A 21,372-nucleotide genomic window follows, 5' to 3' on the forward strand; every position below is an offset into this window, starting at 1 on the left:
AAGTTGTGCTTGGACTTGGATACCGTTGCCAGGTTTCTGACTAAGGAGAGAGTAGAACATGCATTTGAATCTTTCAGGTTAATGTGCAGATTTGCACTTATAAACAATTAGATTTGGTGTTCTTGTCCTTCTGAAACAGGACACGATACGCGCCACAATGACATTTTAATTGTGCAATTATTTTGCAGCATTTTCAGTATAAAAGTGTAATAAATAACTTAAACGTCTTTAAACTTGATGCATATTCCATAAAATACATGTAAAAACTTTCTTTAGAACAACAAATGTCACTGCAAGAATGAATGTTTAATTTTTTTTTTATTATTATTATGCTGTGGTATCTAGTTGACAAATATCGGTGGTAATAAACACGTTAATTTTCATTAACATCATTAAGACATCATTATTCATTATTTCTCCTAATCCCTGAGCACATTTTCCAGGCTTTAAGCCCTGTGGCATGTTCACATATTTGCAAAAAAATGTTTAATATGCACAGATAACTTGGAGCAGCCCAAGTCACCTCAGGTCTGACTTGAGCCACGCTGGTGTCCGCTTGTGCCAAAGCATCCAGAAATATCAAGCATTAAGAGAGTTTGGGACCACAAAGCGAGAAGCTTTTTAATCAAGGGGATACAATAATATTATATTACAGAAAAGAGAGCGTATTTAGATATCATTTTGCCAGATTTGATAATGTTTGATTTTCATTCGGAGGTACAGCTCAGCTCTGCTGTCTTCAAGGCTGTTATAGCTCATTATGGCTGCAGTCATTTCCATGGGAGTTGTAGTGTCTGAAATGTTCCCAGTTGGGAAGGTGTAAAACCGTTTGATTACACAGCAGAGTTTGGCTGAGAACGAGTCTTCAGAGTATCTTCAGTGAAAACGAAGGTTAGAAAACCACAAGGGTCTCTTTTTCATCGCACGTAAAAAAAAAAACCCCAAAATGTTTCCATATTACCGTTCACACAGAGCTCTTTATATTTTTACTATTGTTGTGATTCATCTGTTGTGTTTCATTAAATCTTTATACAGAGCAGAGGCCCATATGTCAACTTCTGATGATGATTTTCCTTCCAAACAAAGAATAAAAAACATTTATGTTTTTATTTCTTCATTTTCAGGAACATTTCAGTTAACAGGAAATGTTTAAACGAGTGTGTTTGATTTGAAGAATGAAAAGATACCATAACAGATCTGACACACACACACACACACACACACACACACGCTGTGTGACGTGTGTGTGTGTGTGTGTGCTGGGGGATGGGGCAGGCCTACAGTTAATTATAGAGTTTGGTTGGAGACCAGATGAGAACAGTGGGGCTATAGAGCTCACACAGGTGCACACACACACACACACACACACACACACGCACACACGCTTGATGTTCTCGCAGCATGACCACTGTCCTCATTTCTGTCAATCAGAGACCATTTATTACCATCATCAACATGGGTGTGTGTGTGTGTGTGTGTGTGTGTGTGTGTGTGTGTGTGTGTATGTGTGTGTGTGTGTGTGTGTGTGTTTGTAATTCTTTCAACATGTTTTCACATTGCCTCACTTTTTTAACACACATTTTTACAGAGGAAAACAGCGAATGCATGTTGCAAGAAACATGATTTCTCAATTTTCAAATGTGAATGCAGGATTGATTTCAGATGGATTTCTATCTCAGTGATTAAAGGGACACTTCACCCCAAAATCAAACATACATGTCTTCCTCTGGCCTGTAGGGTTATTTATCCATTGAGGTTGTTTTGGTCTGAGCTGTTGAATTTTTCCAAAATCATGACCTGGTTACTCAAGATAATCCACAGACCTTTTGAGCAGTTTAATGTTGGAAGTACTTTCTTTTTCTAAGACAGAAAGACACAGAAGGATCCACAGAGCTCTTCACTCTGCATATTAACTCGTAGCCCAGGGCTACGGATAGCCGTAGCCATGGATGCTTAGTGCGCAGGTCAGGTACCGCCCCACCTTTTTTTTTTTTTTCAGTAAAAGTTGGGAACTGAAGTCGTGGTTTAGATACGGTCTTTCAAACACTATTCTTGCTTTTTAATTTTGGACGGCTTGATTTTTCATTTCTTTGCTTTATGGGGTTAATGTCGAGCTACGTTTGGAACCTTTTGGGTCTCTGTGAATCAACAAACATGGAGCCGACCACCTCCTCAGTGCCCACGGCCTTTAATGTCGAAAAAGCCGTCACACTTAGCCTGGGGCTAAATGCAGTGTGAAAACCCCTCATTAAATCTACATCATCATTCCACACAATAACTCCACGATTTTGATAGAAAACTCACCATGGGATGTTTTGTACAATGTAAAATTAAGATTTTTAGCCTGTCGATTTGGATAAACATGGAATTGTGAACTGGAATTGGCCATAGCTCGGGAATTCATGTGCTAATTATGACAAAATTTTTTCATAAATATCTAGTAGGATAAAATGATGAGTTGTTGATATTTTATATCCAAAAGGTCAAAGGTCAACTTCACTGTGCCATCACAATGTGTCACTCTCTATCAGTCATCTGTCCTCCTCTGTAAAAAATACTGTCACTGGAAATTATTCACTGGAATCATACATGATAACTTCCATTTTGCCAAAAGAATATTCTCCATACTGTGTAATAAATTCCTTCAAAGTCTTCACTACATACATCATATGAGTCTGGACAGACATGGATGTAAGCGGCAACTTGATTGGTTGGTGGAGGCATAAGTGCAAGGACATAACTCTAATCTAATGTAATGCAGAGACAAAATCATAAAGAAACACATAAAACTCACTTTTATTATGTCTTTTTTTTGTCTGCACTTTATACACTCAGAACACCAAAAAATCAAATATAATATATATATAATTTTTCTTTACTTGTAGACAATCTTGACTTGTCTTCACGCATACGCACAACAAATTTCATTTTAACTAGTACAAAGAGAAACTCAATGGTCATACTCGGGCACAGGCCTGTTTTTGTCCTCAGTGATCACACACTTGCATGCATGCACCCACACTCACACTCACATACACCCACACACACACACACACACACACACACACACACACACACACACACACACACAGAGCCTAACTGTATTAATAGGAGTCTGTTTTGTGTCAAGCAGGTCTTAATAGGATCAGTGTGAGAGACATGGAGCTGTCTGTCAGTCTAAGTTCATTAACTGATGATAGATGACCTGCGCTGCATGTGTGTTCGTGTGTGTGTGTATGTGTGTGTGTGTGTGAGAGAGAGAGAGAGAGAGAGAGAGAGAGAGAGAGAGAGAGAGAGAGAGAGGTATGTATGTGTGCTTTTAAGTGTGTGTTTTCCTGCTTGTGTGTAAATTCTCTCTCCCCCTCTCTGGTGTAATTTATAGCCCTCAATCGGAGGCCTTATCAGGTGCAGGACACATGGATGCCTCCTTCTCTCCTCCTTCTCCACTCCTCCGCCACGTCTTTCAACTCCTGAACACCAACTTGTATTTTTCTCTCCCCCTCTTCCTCTCCTCCTTCTCTTCCAATCTCTTCCCCCCTCTCTTATTTTTCAATACCGAAGGTTGCTTTCTTTAATTGCTGTCCTCCTCATCCTCTTCCCCCCCATCTTCACCTCCACTTCTGAATCTGGACCAGCTATCATCAAACTCTCCCACTCTACTTTTATTCCATTTTCTTTCCCTCTCTTCTCCTAACCTGTTTCCAAACAGACTTTATTTGCAGGACAAAAACTTGTGTGCTGCCAAAATGGAAAAATACAGTACAGTATCTGTAAATGTAAAACTACTCAACTGACGAAGAATCATAAAGTATAAAACTGGTATCATTACCAGTTTAATATTTTAGTAAAATAGTATTGATTGATGAATCTTTTGTCGTCTCACAATACCATTTTTTTCCACTTAATCCATCTGATCAGGTGTATGTTCCTTAAACCCGATTGATCCATTGTGTATTCCCTTCATTCAAACAATCAAGTGTGTGTCCTTAATCCATCTGATCAAGTGTCTGTACCCTCAATCCAACTGATTATGTGTGTTCTCATAATCCAACAGATCTAGTGTGTGTTCCCTCAATCCAACCAATCCAGTGTGTTGTTCTTAAATCCATCTTTTCAATTGTGTGATCACCACATCCAAACAGTCATGTATATGTTCCCTAAATCCCACCGATTATGTGTGCGTTCCCAAAAATCCAACTGTTCCCTTAATCCGTCTGATCAATTATGTTCTCTGAATCCAATCGATACGGTCTCTGTTCCCTTATTCAAACAATTAAGTGTGTGTCTGTTCCCTACATCCAACCAATTATAGGTGTGGTCCCACTTGATCAAGTTTGTGTTCCGTAGGTCCCACAGAACAAGAGTGTGTTCCTATATCCATCATTTCAAGTGTGTGATTCAACTGATGCGTTCCCATGATCCATCTGATCAATTGTGTGTTCCCAAAACCAAATCGATTTGATGAGTGTTCCCTGAATTCTTTAAATCCTTCTGGTCAAGTGTTTGATCCAACTGATCAAGTTCATGTTCCTAAATCCATCTGATCAAATGTGTGTACCCCAAATCCAACCAGCCAATCCAGTGTGTGTTGTTATTAAATCTATCTTTTCAATCCTTTTTGTTCCCAAAATCCAGCTCGTCATCTGATCGGGTGTGTGTTCCCTCAACTGATCCAGTATGTGTTCCCTTAAAATTAACACTAAAATATGTGTTCTTAAAATCCACTTGATCAAGTGTGTGTTCCTTAAATCTAACCAATATGTGTGTGTTCCCATAATTAAACTGATTTACAATTACAAACGATAAAGTGTTTATTCCTTCTGTCTGACCTTAGGTCTGACCAAAATGTGTCTTCCCCAAATACAAACAATCACGTGTATGTTCCCTAAATCAAACTGATCAAGTGTGTGTTCCCTAATTCCTTACCTAAAGGACACATTTTCTTTAAATTTATGTGCTCAAGTGTGTGTCCTTTACATCAGGCTGATCAGGTGTGTGTTCCTTTAATCCAGTTGATCATAATATGTGTGAGTGTGAAAACCTTTATCTAATGTGTTTTCTTAAACATTTAAGTGCTTTTACAAGTGTGTGTTCCCATTAGTCATTTGTTTTGAAAAATCTGCCTGGTCACTGAATATCATTCCCTGAAGCCTAATAATAGCTGTAGATATGTTACTGCCGATCAGGTATGTGTTCCCCAAATCCAGTTTACTGTCAAGCATTTGTGTGTAATCATCAGTAAAGCTGCGCAAATTCTATTCTATTCTTCAAGCAGGTAGCCCAAATATACTATAATGACTTCTGATCTGACTCCAAAAGCCTTTTTGTAACTGAATCAGTTCATTTCTATTGGCTAACACAAGTACACACACAAGTACACACACGCACACACACACACACACACACACACACACACAGAGTCAAACACAGATAAGCTGACATTCCAAATGACTCGACAATGAATGTAAGCTGCTCACTATACACACACTGACACAATGGAGAGCCTATTGAGGAGAGATTTGTGCACTACAATGCATGAAGCAACTGTGTGTGTGTGTGTGTGTGTGTGTGTGTGTGTGTGTGTGTGTGTGTGTGTGTACTGTAAGCAAGAGCTGTGTTTGCACATTCGAGTCAACCTGGATGATCTGATCTACCTGTCATGTAGGAAGTATGTCAGTGTCAGATGCCATTGTCTCTCGATCTCTCAGTCCTCGTATTGAAACAACAAAACGGGCTGCTTGTCAGTGATTCATATTCAAGTCATTCATATGATGGGTTTGATCAGTGGTCTACGCCTTTCCCAGGTTCAGGAACCTGCGGCTCCAGAGCTGCATGCAGGTCTTTTGCCTCTTTCCACTGGCTCTGACATAAAAATTAAATAAAAATGAACAATGATTCCTTTTTAAACCTACTGATTTTCACTCGTTGTTGGCCTAATATGGTTTTTACATTCTCCACTTGTAAAAATGTGTAGCCTACACATCAAATAATATTTCATCAACTAAAACATGTGACATAACCTACAGCTCAGCACCCTTTCCTCTGAATTTTGCAAGTTTTGAATCTGGATTTTCGAGGAAAACAGAGAATTGGTTGCAGCTTCAGACATCTTGATCTTTTTATAACAAATGTTGCCAATCTAGACCAGAAAATACTCCATACACAATAAATACAACAACGACAACTCTATTTACTAATCTAAACAAAGATTGTAGCTGGAAGTGACCTGTCACTTTGATTAATTTTAGATAATGCTCAATCAGGTTTCATTTTTAATTGTTCTATGTTTTAAAAATAATAACACCTATTTATTCAGCACTCTTGTAGTCTTGACTCTCCCTAGGCTATCTGAAATCCAAAACCAGAAATGTCTCCAAGGAAAATAGAGAATTAGTTAGTTGCAGCTACAGGCAGATTTTTTTCTTGCTTCTCTTGCTTGTAAATGCTGCAGACCCCTGGCCTATCTAATACTCTAGCATTGCTGTAAGCCCAGTATGAGCCAAAATCACTGGACTGTATGTCAGAGAGGAAATAAAGTATAATGTGATCCATCATTTTAAACTTTCACATAAAACTTTTCGTAAAAAGAGATGCATCATGAGCAACGCAGACAAGTAGCTTGAATCACATAAATAGTAGCTGTGATGTTGAGTGAGACCCATCATATCAGCTGTGTGGAGTTATTTTAAGCTCAGGGAAGAAAAAAGCAAACTAGCCAAGAGCAATGTAAGCTTATTGCTATTTATTTAGATTTCATTTTGAATGTCTGAATGTTGCTGACCAATCAGAAATTGTTGCTAAAAGTTCTCTGTGCGAGAAAGAAGCAGCACTACTGCATAAGTGTGTCATGTTGTGAGCTATGTATTTCTTCCTCCATGCAGGGGCGGAGCCAGGGGGTGGCCAGTGGTGGCCAAGGCCACCATAAATTAATCTTCGGCCACCAGCTGCAGCTGAGCGCAGCAGGCAGCTCCCACCGTGTGCGCATCAATGTTCAATACAGTTGGCTTAATAAAGTAAATGATCGCTCAACATTAAAAAGTAAAACTCTAAAACACGTCTCACTCACTTGGTATGAGGCATCAGATGGATTTTTCGGCACTTTTTGGCGTCTTTCTTCAGTGAGGAGCTCTTTTTGCCACAGCTAACTGCTGATGTTAAATCCATCGGATGCTGCAGTATTTCATCCAGATGTGTTTTGGATAAACTATAAATACAGTGTTCTTGAAACTTTAGGTTTTCACCTGGAATTTTGTTTGATATTTCAAATGTTGCAGAAAACCTCAGTCCAGCGGATTTTATCTCTCCAGTGCAGCGCACAATTTACATTTCCATTGTTTATTCTTTTGAAGTATTTCCACACAAAGTTGGTGGCAGACATCGTGTTGTGTGTCTCATTCAGATGGTAGAGCAAAAAAGTTGCTGTATTAAATGCATTAATGATCAGAGGTGCTTGACTCCATGGCACTTTGTTCTTGTTAACTCATTAATTAAAGCGCTTGGTGTCGGCCTGTTACAGAGCAGCAAAACACACACCAGCCCGCATAAAAATCAAATACTAAGAACAATATAGCAACATGCTATGACCTTATTTTCATTCCCTTTCAAATGCAAATTAAATTTATTAGACTATGTGTTGTGAATTCTTCACGTTATGGATATTGAGACTTTTATTTTGTATACATGCTTTCATTTAGAGACTTTTATTTTGAAATCCCGCTTCGTATCGCGAGTTACTTCCGTGTCTTTTTACTCTGTTCATTTGGCAGTGCAGTCATGTCTGGTGCAGAAGTCAGTGATGATGTAAGTTTGATACTGATGTTTTGGTGTTTATATGTTTGTTTATGCGTTTGTTATGTCCAATGTGAAAGTGGTTGCTGTCACAGCTGTAGCACATGTGATAAATTAATGTCAGTTAGTAGTAAATAACCAGATATGTATATTTGTATTTTCTGTTTATTTCAGAAACTGAGTGTTCATGCACTTCTGTGCTGCACCATGTTAAGCTTCTCTTTCTGGCAGTAAAAAACTTAAACCTACCTGATGACCGTATGTTCTCTGTCTGGAGCCATGTAGTGGTCAAATACCCCAACTCACCAGTTTAAAGGGTCATTCCACAACACTATGGCTATTTGACAACTGCATTTTTTTTTCCTGCTTTGGCTCAAGACTGGGGAATTGCTGTACCCCCAATTTCAACTTTGGGGATGCATAAAACCCAGTGCCCCCGTAGATGGCGCCTATGGTGGCGGTAATACACTCAACTTGAATATCAACCACCAACACAGTTACAGAAGAAGAAGTAGTAGTAGTTCATGTGTGCAATAAGTGAAGGTGCCAAAGGACTCTGCGCATGCAGTAGAAGGATGGTAATAAGATATCAGTTTCTGTGCCACCCCTGTGTGAGCAATGGTCTCAGTCTGGCCACCCCTATGAAAATTGTCTGGCTCTGCCACTGCCTCCATGGGAACAGAATATCTGTTTTACAGTTTGATCACTTTATTTCTAGAAGGCTAGGTGAAGCAAAGTGCAGCTTTGTTGTTCAGGAGAAAGAAAAGACTTAATGGATAACTTTCGGTGAACTATATTATTGCATTTTTTCAACTAAAGTCAGTTGTGCTTGAATCTTGTCAAACTATGACTTTGATCCAGACTGAAATATAACAATTATTGTGGATGAAATCCAATGACTTGTCGTCTAGCGCCACCATGAGGTTGACATTTTTGTTTTTTAGAAAAATATCTCAGCCACTATTGTATAAACTTTGGTACATTCACTTGTTCCCCTCAGGATGACCTGTAATAACTTGACTTTTCATCTAGCGCCGTTTATCAGGTCACCTGTGACCTCTGTCAGATATCACATCATGGATCCAGTGTGATGACAGAGAGGATTAGTGGTCTGCAGGAGGCTTAAAGGACCATTAAATTTCACAGGGACACATTAAAGGCTCTACAATCATAATCAATAATGTTAAATGACATGGGGCATGGAGAGAGAGGACGCTTTACGCTGCTGTAGCTGATCACAGCCACTGTACAGTATTATACTGTACTGTCTGTAGTATTAAGTGTTGAAAGTGATGTGATGAGAGTGATGATCACTCACATGATCATCTGAGTGATTAAAACGTTGATCTGCTTTTCATTTTCAGGCATGATGATAACACTGACAACAACATTTTGCTGTATGTGCTGACTTCTTGTTTATTTTCTATCTGCGTAGTGCTTCATCTTTACTCGCTGCTGTGATTTTCTGGTTCATTTATTTTTCCTTCTAGAGCATCAACTCGCAATTATACCTTCTTAAACTGTACTGCTATGTGTTTGTGTTTTGTTCCCCGTCATCTAAATCTCTCTGTCTCTTCCTCTTTCTCATACAGATATGGAGGAGAGAACGAGTGCAGGGTCATGGGCGAGTGGAAGTCGTTCATCCAAGGTAAATATCAAGTATTATTATGATTACAATATATACTATTGCAGTATTAATTATTTACTTTAATTGCTACTAAATGCAGTTAACTTTTGGAATTTTTAATATTCCGACTATTGCCATAACTGCCATTAGACCTTCCAGATACTATCACTACTGTAACTAATACACTAGGGCAGTGATGCCCAAAGTGTGGGCCGCAGCCCACTGGTGGGTCGTGAAGGCACTGCAGGTGGGCAATGAGAGGTCATGAAAAAGTTTCAGTCTTTATAAGTTTGAAATTACCATAAAATATGCATGATTAAATTGAAAAAAAGGAATCAGAACTAATAGAACTAATAGAACAAAGCTATGGGATTTAAATTATGAGCTATTCTTCATTTATTTGACCTTGTTTAAGAGGTGTTATATATTTGGTGACCTGTCACACTGACACCAGAATGTATCAGATTTATTATTATTGCTATGATTAGGGCCCCAATGTTTTAGTTAGGGAATGGCTGCACTAGGGATATCCTGATATGTTACTGACATCATTAGACTTGTGAGGAGACTTTTAAAAGAAAAAACTTTACATGTACCTGTTTCAGAGATTAATGCATTTACATATTTTCAATATCTGATGAGGAAATTCAGCAGCTGGATTTTAGTCCATTTCTAATATATCTTTGTTGCATTCATGAGTCTCATAAGAGAAAGGAAACCTGCCATCAAATTGAAAATGTAGTTTTTTTAAATTATTTTTAGAGCATTTTTGCCTGTAATTAACAGTACATAGTAGAGCAACCTGTTTTCATTTGTCATGCTCCACAACATCTCATACAGATGCACAAGACACCCTTTAGTGATGCTGCCAAAAAGCCTTTGTATCATGTGGTTAACTCTATGAAACAGTCACAGTTTGACTCCATTTAGGCACCAAAACTACTTTGTTTGTGTTATGTATGTCATGTGATGTGAGTGAATCAAGTCACGTGACGTACATAACGTTATGTAGCTTAAACTTCAGATGACTTTGATGTTTGGTTTCACACGGGACACAAATCCCAGCCCTCCCTGGTGAAATTCCCGTGTTTGTTTGTTCAATCCATCCGCCACATGCATACGCGGACTGTCTCTCTCCTGACACTACTTCACCTGATGCGGACGGGTTTACGTTGAAGTTACTTGAATGCCTGCTGCGTCTCACACAGATGCTCAAGGGCACTTGTGCGTCTGCATGAGACGCTGAGGGTCGTGACAGAGCGTCGGTATTTGACGACCTGGGACCGAGCTGAAAGGAAATGTTGAGAAAGAGAGAGGATGATGACAAGAATCTTCGGCTGGATTTGAACCGGGGATGCTGCGGTTCATGCAGCATATGTGGTTGTAGCTCCTAGAGCAACATACTGCCCAGAGAAATGAGTATTTTCGATGGAGTTTAATCCCTTTTTATCATGCAGATCTGTTCAGCCATTGATCTAAATTAACAGTTGTTTTTAATAATGTTAATGGAATAGTTTGGGGCTCCCCCTTAAGCCTAGGGAGGGGATCCCAATTATGAACTGCAACGTCTGTGATCTGGCTGGGCACCTTTGTTGCATCTGTCTCCCTCATCTCCTGTCATGTATTCTGTAATAAAGGCTTGAAATGCACCAATAACACTTAAAAAATTAACTGTTTGACATTTTGGAAAATGTGCTAATTGGTTTTGTTGCTCATAGTTAAATCAGAAGATTGATACCACTCTCAGTTTTAGCCTTTAGTTCTGTCCAAATGTAATAAAAGATATGCCTAACAGCACCTCTACAGACCTTTTCACACCGCTGCGTGATGTCTCGCCGCCTCTAATCATTTTAATAATGAGGAGACAGCAGAGGGGAAGTAGTTGTCTTTCACAGCGGTGGTGGTAAGAGGCAGTTGCCAACCATATGAATACACAGCACAAAGTTCATCCTCTCAACTTATGGTAACTTCCTGGATTTGGCCGATCCAATAGAAGGTGGTCAGGAAATACAGGTCAGGAATACAACATGCTGCTAACCACGTGCAAGGACAACCTGAAGAAAAACTGGGCCTGGGACGACATTTCCACCAAACTAGTTTAGACACACAGGTTGTGGACTTTTAGCTGGGTTGTACCAAAGCCATGATGTTGACCAAAGCACCTGCCTGTCATCACAGCCTTGGACTGCTGCCGCTTTTAAAAACACTTTGCTTTTTGGGGGAACGCTCTTTCAGTTAGGCGGTTGTCAGGATGCTTTCTGCACTGTAGAGTGTAATAACACATTGTGTCTCGTTTCCCCCTGCTTCCATTTTATATGCTAAGCTACTATGACAGCCTGCTGACTGGCTCCTATTTAAGCGTACACATATGAGGGTGGTATGAATCTTCTCATCTCTTGGCAACAAAGCAAACATATTATCAAAATGTTGAACTGTTAGTGCCTTGTGCAGCTGTATCATGAAGGAAAATACAAGGAAGGAAGGAAAACTGGTTCTCAGTATCAAAAGACTCAGATGAGGTCAATCAGCGGTAGGTGGGAAGAGAAAATACTTTGTCACTGCACTCAAGTCACTTTTTCAGGTATCTGTATTTTACTACTTTTTTGACTTTTGACTTTTACTCCATACACTTTAATACAAAGATCTGTACTTTCTACTTCTTACATTTTCAAAACAGGCTTGCTACTCTAGTTTTAATGCAAGACAGAATATACAAAACAGTGTAATAACTTGCAACAAGACAAATATGACGTAGCAAGACTTAAGACGGGAATTATGTAAAAGATGCAACAAAGAAGGAAACAACTAACAATACATCAAAAGTACATAAAAGATGTAAAAAGATGAATATGATATAAAAGAGGGTACAAGACAAAAATGATGTAACAGGACAAAAATGCCACAAAAGATGCCACAAGATGAAACAGATGTTAAAAAAAAAGACAACAATGCAAAAGCGACATAACAAGATGTAACAAGACAAAATTTATATGTAAGATGAAACAAGATGAAAACTACATCACAAGACAAGGATGAGACATAAAACATAAAAGATGCAACAAAATTCAAACCATGTGAAAGATGTAACAAGATGAAAATGACAACAATGACGCAACAAGACAACAACAAGATAAAAGACGTAACACAACGAAACATGTAAAAGAAAATGATGCAAGAGGACGACAGTACAAAAAGAGGTAGCAAGAAATAACAAGACAAAAATGATGTAGAAGATGAAACATGGTGAAAACAACAAAACAATGTAAACAATGTGACAAGACAAACACTGCAAAATAAACATAGCAAGATGAAAAAAGACATAAAAGGTGTAACAAGACATAATAAAATGTAACAAGACGAAAATGCCATAAAAAGACAAAAACAAGATAAAGACATAACAGGACAAAAATGATGTGAAAGACCTAACAAGATGAAACAGACAGAGAGGGAGACCATCTCGGTCCATACTGCTGCTGGTACTACTATGTATACTATCACTACAGATAGTGGTACTGCTAATATACTGTTGCTTCTGTTATTGCAATTATTCCTATGACATCTACTGCTGCTGCTGATAGTAATGTGTACATAATAATGAAATCTAATTGTTGACTCCACGTTTCTGTCTGTTTCTCCAGAGTTATGCAGATGGGTCTCAGTACATGGCGTCACACGACAGCCTCTCACCTCCGTACACCAACTCCAGGCTAACAGGTACACCACGACCTGAGTGTGTGTGTGTGTGTGTAAATGTTATTATTTTCAGCGCACCTCTTTCCTTGCATCAACTCTGCTGCTATGTTTGGTTTTGATTGGACAGTGTGTGTGTGTGTGTGTGTGTGCAGAAAGTGAGTGAAACACTATCGTACACTGGAGGAGACAGGTCATCTGGCATGCAGTTTCTCTCTCCCTCTCCCCCTCTCCCTCTCTCTCTCTCTCGGCCCGCTGTGTGGAAAACGCTCGGCAGTGTGTGCTCATTTACCCATGATGCTCTCTGCCTCTGGCTCTCTCCAATGTGGCGCCAGTTGTGAGCAAATGGCCACTGACACAGATAATCTGCCTCTCTCTCCCTCACTCACTCACTCACTCACACACACACACACACACACACACACACACACACACACACACTCAGTCACACAGACATATAATCACTCAAACGCACACATGCAGATGTACTTAGACACACACACACACACACACTCACACAGAGCTTAATTACCTTTGACTGGATGCATCAAATATGGAAGATGTCAGCTCTCTACCTGCTCTCTTTCTGTCTCTCTGTCTCAGTTGTTAGTTTATAATGTGCTCACTCTCTCTCTCGGGAAACATTTCATCTTAAACATTTTATTCTGAAGCCACAAAGACTTAACGTGTGTGTGTTTGACAGAGTTTCAGGTTTGCTCTGTGCTTTAAATGTGTATTTGTAAAGGAGATCCATTTGCTGCCTACTCCATGGGACTACACTTGTATCTACAATATATATGTCCAAAATTCTGTACATGGACACCTAAACATAAGCTTTGGGACACTTTAACTAGAGATGTCAGTTTTATTAATTTTGCCTTCGATAACCTGACACTCACTAACTGGTAACTAACTGGTTGATTTTTAAGAAAAAGTGCAGAATTACGAGAAGTTCAAGAGGCTTCCATTGTCCCCATGTCTTCACTGTACTAGTTAGCTTTTAGGTGAGTAGACAGACAACATCCAGTAGACAGAGAGACTGGAATACGTATATTTCCCAGTTAACTTTGATGAAATGACTGGTAGTTGTGATGTAGTTTTCATTTGTGAGAGCTGTCCAGCAGTCAGTGGTCAGAGCTAGCTGCCCTGGCTAACTTGTGTTTTAGCTCATCCTTTGTCCCCTTAATGTGTTTTTCAATGCATTTAGTAAGTACGTCTTGATGGCATAGTGGTTCATGATAACTTTCCCAAGTAGCTCTCTAAATCCCTTTCCATCTACCACACTTCATGTTATGGCATCACGCCAGCAGGCATCACACTTTTTCCCTCTAGCTAATGTTAGCATCGACGTGCCTGCCCTCAACATGGCAGCCAAGTGCTTGTCCTTAATGTGATACAGTGTAGTGTTACTACTATTAAACTTTAGAGTAGCATCAGACAATTTGCATGTACCTTTGGTGCCACACTGAGCTCCATTTTTTTTTACCTCAGACTGTTAGGTAGTAAAGCCATTAGCAGAATTTGTGTTTATGCAAATTAACCTACAGACAACATGCATAACTGATCAAAAATATTCTCTGTGGATAAATGATTAACAGCTAACTGTTGACATTCCTAACAGAGAACCACCCAAATAGTTACCCTGGAAATAATTCAAAGAAAACAGATATTTCTTATATACCCGAATATGCTTGCCATTATTTGATAAAAAATAATTTCCAAAATGTAATGCAGTAAAATTAAGAGCATAATAGTCTAGTACTGTGAACTGAGGTACGTTTAATAAATTAAGATCAACATTGAAAATGAAACATTTGCCAGGTTTAACTTGATTTCTGGTATAAACTGTACCCACTTCCGGCCCTCACTCCAAATACAGATACAGACAATTTTGTTGGTCGAACAAACACAGATGATGACGTCTGTGTGCATCTCTAATCCTTCGCCATGACAGCTATATGTCATTTCATCACTATAGGAATTAATATGCTGCTGTTGTGTGTTCAGCCACAAGAACATGGGGTTGAGCAGTGCAGGCCAGACATGTTCTTCCACATCAAACTAGAAAAAAAAACAATCGCTGGCTTTACTCTTTCTTAAAATGTCGCTGCAAAGTTGGAAACACGCTATTGTCTAAAATATAATTTCATGCTGTAAAAGATTTCTCTTCATTGGAACTAACGGATCTAGACCAAACCATGACCGAATGTGTTTGACCCTATCCCCAGAATTTAAATTTTCAGATGAAAAATCAACCTTGTATCAGGTGAACGTCTGTGGCTATTTAATTTCCCTTAATTCATCTGTGTTTTTTTATTCATGGGTTATAATTTGCCACAAACCATAACCGCCACAAACTGCCACAAACCACTCACAGACAGTACAAGTTTTGATTTCTGCAAACACACGTGTCAAGATCAAATCTATGTGTGCAAATTAGATTCTATTCTGAAAGTCTAAAAGTCTACAGTACTTACTTCAGTTATCTGAAACAAAACTAAACAAGAAGGAAATAAAATAGACATTTTTGTATCGTTATAATTGAGCTAATTCTTGTGATTGTCAGGCTAGTTGTGAGTTCACACTGAGTGAAATGGAAAAAAAAAATACCAAAGAAAGGAGATGTAAAACTTGAGAGTTTTGGCTTCTTTGCTAGAATGATCCATTGTGTGTGCGATGTGTTGTGACAGTGTTGTGATTATGGTATGTAGCTGCAGAGGCAGAGAGAGAAGACACGACGCGGAGTCAGAAATGGAAATATTGTATTCTTCATCTGGCACACGGGAGCCGCAATTTACTTTGATAATGATAACACTAAGAGACAGAGACAGCCAGGGATATGGAACACACACACACACACACACACACACACACACACACACACACACACACACACACACACACACACACACACACACACACACACACACAAAGTCACACACACACACAAAGTCACACACACAGAGTCCCACCATTGCCAACAACAGAGTTGTAGGAAACGCTTTCTACCTGTGACTGTTCTGATCTGAGTAAATCAGATTGTCTGAAAGTCTGTTGGCTCTTTTTGTGTCCTGATGGGAAATGTAGTGTTTCAGCATCAAAACTAAAACCACTGAGCTTTCATTGATATCAGTGATAGGCTTTTACCCACCTGACCTTACTTTTTCCCAGAAATGTTGGAACACAAATGGGGAAGGAGAAAATAGTCATTACCTTTTGCCTTGGTGCGCGGACTTGATGTTTTCCGATGTCGACAGCCTGGAGCCATATGATATGATGATATCCTCTGTTGCCAGACAAAAGTTATGCATCTAGTTGGTTGATATAGGTGATGGATTCTTATGTATAGGGGTTCCTAAATGGTTAATTGAGCGTTACTTTATGCTTTAAGGGCTCTGAGTGATTGCTATGTGTTAGCCTTGGAGCTTGGTGGTTGATACAGTCCTGCCATCACTACATCATTTTGAATGTGTTGCTAGAGTTTGCTTTGTAGCACCTAAGCTTGTTTTTAGGTGCTTATAATCAATATGTCTGTAAATGAATGCAGAATCTGTTGGCAAGGGACAAGATTTTAGTGTTCTTGTTTCCATTTGTAGTCCAAGTAGAACTGATGTTTAAGCAGGCTTTGGTTGCATGCAGTTAGACAGTCCATGTGCAGAGCAAAAGAGGTGGAACCAAATGCAATCTTGGAACTCTACGGCTATTGTTTTGCAACGGTTTAGCTTTTTTTTATTTATTTGTATTCATATTCAGATATCTGTTTATAGACATTAGCCTCCAACTCCATTTTCACGTCTTGGAAGGTCAACAATGGCCGGTGCGCGGAAGAGGAGGTCTTGGTTCGGATGTCCATTATCCAGATATGTGCTGGCTACAGTGTGAGCCCAGAAACATTGGCCGTTGACCCCAGAGGCTCAATCGTTGTCAGATGGGTTCGGAAACTTGGTTGTTTGCTACAGTGGTCCCATTTTGGATAGTCTCATCCACTACTGTTGATGTTTCCTGTTAAAAAGTTTAGGGAAGAGGATATGCGCTGCTCTTTGTAAGTTTACCCCTAAAAACCTTTTGCCAAACCAATGAGTTGTGTTAAAAGGCTGCAGATTCTCAAGAAGTCAAGCTCCCATGTGTTGTTTCCCAACAGTTGAAACAGGGTCACTATGATGATTTGCTCCACCAGTATTGAGGGGATACTATCTGCAGTGGAAAATGAAATAGAAGTGGAAAAACAGCATATGTAGTGTAGATGTAAAGTGGTTGGATGTCTGGTCAGAATAGCTGTGTAATTGAAGCAAGCAAATCATTGATATAGTTTTTTTATTTTGATTAATGAGAGGGTTGGGGCTACGGTTAGGGTTAGAAATTTGCAAGGAAGCATAAAAACTATATCTTTGGTTATTACATCCCATGATGAAACGATTATTTTAGGGACAAAAAACATCTTATTCAGCTTCTCTTACATTTAGCTCAGAAGCTAATGTAGCAGCATCATAATCCAGTGGTCCTTTGACTTTGACTTTGATGAAGTTGTTGCCAAGGAAAAAGAAGATAGGGACATAACATCACTATAGAACTTTCTATGCTGCAGACTTTAGTTAGATTTCTGCATCAAAGGTCATATAGCATAGGTACATTGGGTTTTAGTGTGCTTCTACCACAGGCTACAGTAGAGCTACCATCAAAGTCTGGTACCAAGCAGAGCATAGTGATGTAATGTCACTTCCTTCTTCTTTATTTTCTTGCAAGATGCAACTGAGCACATGTACTAAATGGATTATTAACCCTATTGCACTGTGTAATTACTTGACAAAGAATCAAACTAGTTAAAAGCATGGTGATAATAGTGTATATGTATATTGTGTTGTCTACACGTGGTTGTACAGCCGCTGTCAGGATATAATGTTCATCACACTTTTAGTTTGTTTTTAAAAACACAATAGTCATATGTTGAGAATTTATTGCATAGTTTTCATAGTAACGTGAGCTGAACATCAAAGAACATTTAGCCGTAGTGACTACAGGCAACCTTTGGAGTAAATTATTGCATTTCCAGCAGGCCCAGTGTCTACTTTAAATTCCAGGGATATTATCCCCCCCCCTCAATTTGAGTGGATGTATATCGGTGGATAAACCATTCACACATCTCTGGGATAAACGCACTGTTGCCCTAAATTCTTCACAATAAACGTCCCCTGTTGTTTCATTATTTAAACGCTTTTAGTATAAAGGAGCACAAACAGGAAATGTTTTCATTTGCGCGTTTCATCAGCACTAAGTTAAAATGACACCAACACAACTGAGAGTGAATATGAAACAGTAAAATAATGCAGATACCTGAAAGTACAAACAAGGACACGGGAAGGAAACAAAATTTTAGTGCATTAAGATTTTTTTAGAAGCTACAAAAGTACTGAGAGCTGAACATAAAGAAACTTTAAGAAACGCTCGGTGCAGCACGGTGCACTGAAAGTGATAAAGGAAATGCAATTCAACGCTGTACGGTTTGGTTTGGTGCAGCCAACAGTGCTGATGGAAAAGGCCCACAAAAGTACAGTAATTTTGGGGGTGGAGCTTGTGGCACTGAACATTTCTGATTGGTTGAGTACTTGCAGCATTTTATTTCATCTGCCATTTTTTTTATCTTTGTCTTTTGTTTCTTCTGGTATGACACATCAACACGAAATTACAGAAGAAAGCATTCGACAGATTGTTGTTTTAAATAGCATCATCCTTTTTTTTTAAATAGTGTATAAAAGTATATAAACAGCTGTTATTTTTCATACAGCATGGACTGATGTACCTAATCTTTGCAGGTCTTTAGACTGCAATGGAAACTCGGACAACAACCTGCAGAAGAAAGCTTTTAGTTCCTTGAAAAGTAGTTACTGGAACTAGAAGTTCCTGGTCCTTTGGGTGGAAACGCTATTTTTTACAGAAACACCTGAGTGTGAGCATCAGTCTTGCCTTCATTTTGCTCCATGAAGCGGTTCCAAACATGAGGAACTTCATTTGTCTTCCACCCATAATCATTTGCATTTTGTGTGAATGACTGCAATTAGTTCAGATTATTCTCAGGTTTGAGACTTGGGATTCTCACCTGAAATGAACTCAAACGAGAAGAAGAAAGAAACACTGCAGAGTTTAATGAACCCGACCTGAACATGTTGAGTGTGAACACAGCCTCTCCCTCTCACTCTCTCCCCCTCTCTAACCTTGTCTGTCTTTCTTAACCCCCCCTCCATCAGATTAGAGTGATGTTATGCTCTAGATAATCAGCGAAGGGATTAGTGTCATCTCAGCGACCCCACTAGATTAATCTGCCCACACACACACACAGACACACACACATGCAAACACACACACACATGCACACAGAAAAACCACAGCGATCCAGCGATCAGAAGATGTGTGCGTGTTTTATGTGTAAATGTGGACTTTCACTTACATATATGTTTATATAACTGTAGGTACAGTTGTGTGTTGCGTGGATGTTTGTTTGATGTGTGTTTTTGTATGTATCTTCATGTGCACGTGTGTGTTTTAATGATTATTGGGTCTGTGTGTGGATTTGTGAAACCAGCTTCTGTGTGCATTTGTGGGTTTGTGGTGGTGTGTGTGTGTGTGTGTGTGTGTGTTCGTTTCTGTACAAGTTGGCAGGTTACTGTGTCAGTACCTGAGTGTATGATCTAAGTTTCTGTATGTATGTGTTTTTAAATGAAGGTGTGTGCGTGTGTGAATTAGCTTATTTGAATTTGGACGTATGCGTCTGTTTTCAGTGTGTGATGCTGTCTTTTATGCACATGTGCATATGTTTGCATGTGTATTTTATTTTTTAGTTTGTATGTTTCAAATGTGTGTGTGTGTGTGTGTTTGTGCATAGCTTTGTCTTTGTGTGTGTGTTCTGTAAATGAGTGCATGCACACTTGCGTGAATGTTTCAACGCTTCAGCTTTGTATCAGAGTGTGTGATGCTGTCTTTTATGTGTGTGTTCCTTCACTCATGTGTGTTTCTGTTTGTGTGTAAATGTGGTGGTATTGTATCATACCTCTAATGTGTGTATATGTGGTTATATACGTGTGTGTATCTACCTATGTGTAGCTGCTAGCAGAGCAGGTGCACCACCCTGCACCCCCCCGCCCGCCCCTGTAACTGTCACCTACATAGTAAATGAGAGGCTCAGTGGTTTCAGCCTGTAAGCACATTCTGTTCTGTTATAAATAAACGATCTGATGTGGCTTCAGTCTGATTATGATGCACAGCAGCTTCTTTCCACCAGCTTCTTCTACTGCTTTCACTCTGTATTAAAAAAAAAAACTTAATTTGTCCAAAATAAGGAGACAGAACACAGATGACGTTTCCCCAAAAATTGCTCTTGTCACAGCTAGCAGCTTTGAAAGAGGTTCTTAAAGGAGAATGTTCTTGTTTGTATTATTGCCAACGCCAGGTCAGAAGATTCCTCTCTGTATCTCTATGCATTCAGTATATATTAAGCCTAGCCTAACAATAAGACTAGAAGCCAGGGGAAACTGTTAGCTTAGATCGATCAAAGATGAAACCAAGCTAAAGGTCTGTAGCAATGCTCACACCTCTGTGAGGTTGTGCTGAGGCACAGTGATACTTTGGGCTAAATGCTAACATCAGAGTGCAAAAATTGCAACTTGAAATGGACTTGAACAGCAGTGACTTGTGACTTCACTTGGTCGTGAGCCTTTCATCTTGAAAATACTTGATACCTTCCCACAAGCCCAAAGATTGAAAAGAATCCTGAATCAGTTAGTGTTAATGCTTTTCATTCTCAGCTGCAGCTGACATTTAATTTCCACTTTGTTTGAACCAACGCAGCGGCATCCAGTCAAGTTGCAGGAGAGAAACATGAAGAAGTAATGTTACGTTACTGAGCTCCCCAACAACTTTAAGCTTTGTTTGACATTTGAAATTACAAAAAGAACGTTAAGTCATTGTAAGGTGCTTAGGACTTCACTTGAGACTTGAGTCAGGTTTGACTTGGGACTTGACTCAAGTCTTGCCTGACTTTAGACTCACTTGTGACTTGAAAAACACTGGTTCGTTCCTACCTCTTGTAAGGACTGTAGGACTACTCTAAATGCAAAGTACTGCTGCAAAACTAAAGTAGATTAGTTATAGTTGGTCATGAACCAAAGTAACTGACACACTTTCATTTTGAGCTGATGATGTTGCTAGATGAAAAGTGAAGGGATCACCAAAGTTATTTGAGGTTATCATGAGGGCAACAGGGTTTGTATTTGTTT

The 21,372-nt window shown here is 39.3% G+C and overlaps 1 protein-coding gene across 6 annotated transcripts in view; it reads left to right on the plus strand.

Moving 5' to 3' along the window:
• The window catches only part of tcf4 (transcription factor 4), a 326,144-nt gene that overhangs the window by 69,378 nt on the left and 235,394 nt on the right, over positions 1–21,372 (plus strand). For all 6 annotated transcript variants that reach the window (XM_084746695.1, XM_084746697.1, XM_084746698.1 and 3 more), the window contains 2 exons: positions 9,381–9,436; positions 13,054–13,129. In XM_084746695.1, coding sequence (XP_084602821.1) covers positions 9,381–9,436; positions 13,054–13,129 — 132 coding nt within the window. The remainder of the gene's footprint in view (positions 1–9,380; positions 9,437–13,053; positions 13,130–21,372) is intronic.

This window comes from Lutjanus erythropterus, chromosome 20 (genome assembly GCF_056507025.1).
Source record: "Lutjanus erythropterus isolate fLutEry1 chromosome 20, fLutEry1.hap2, whole genome shotgun sequence".
NCBI lineage: Eukaryota > Metazoa > Chordata > Actinopteri > Lutjaniformes > Lutjanidae > Lutjanus > Lutjanus erythropterus.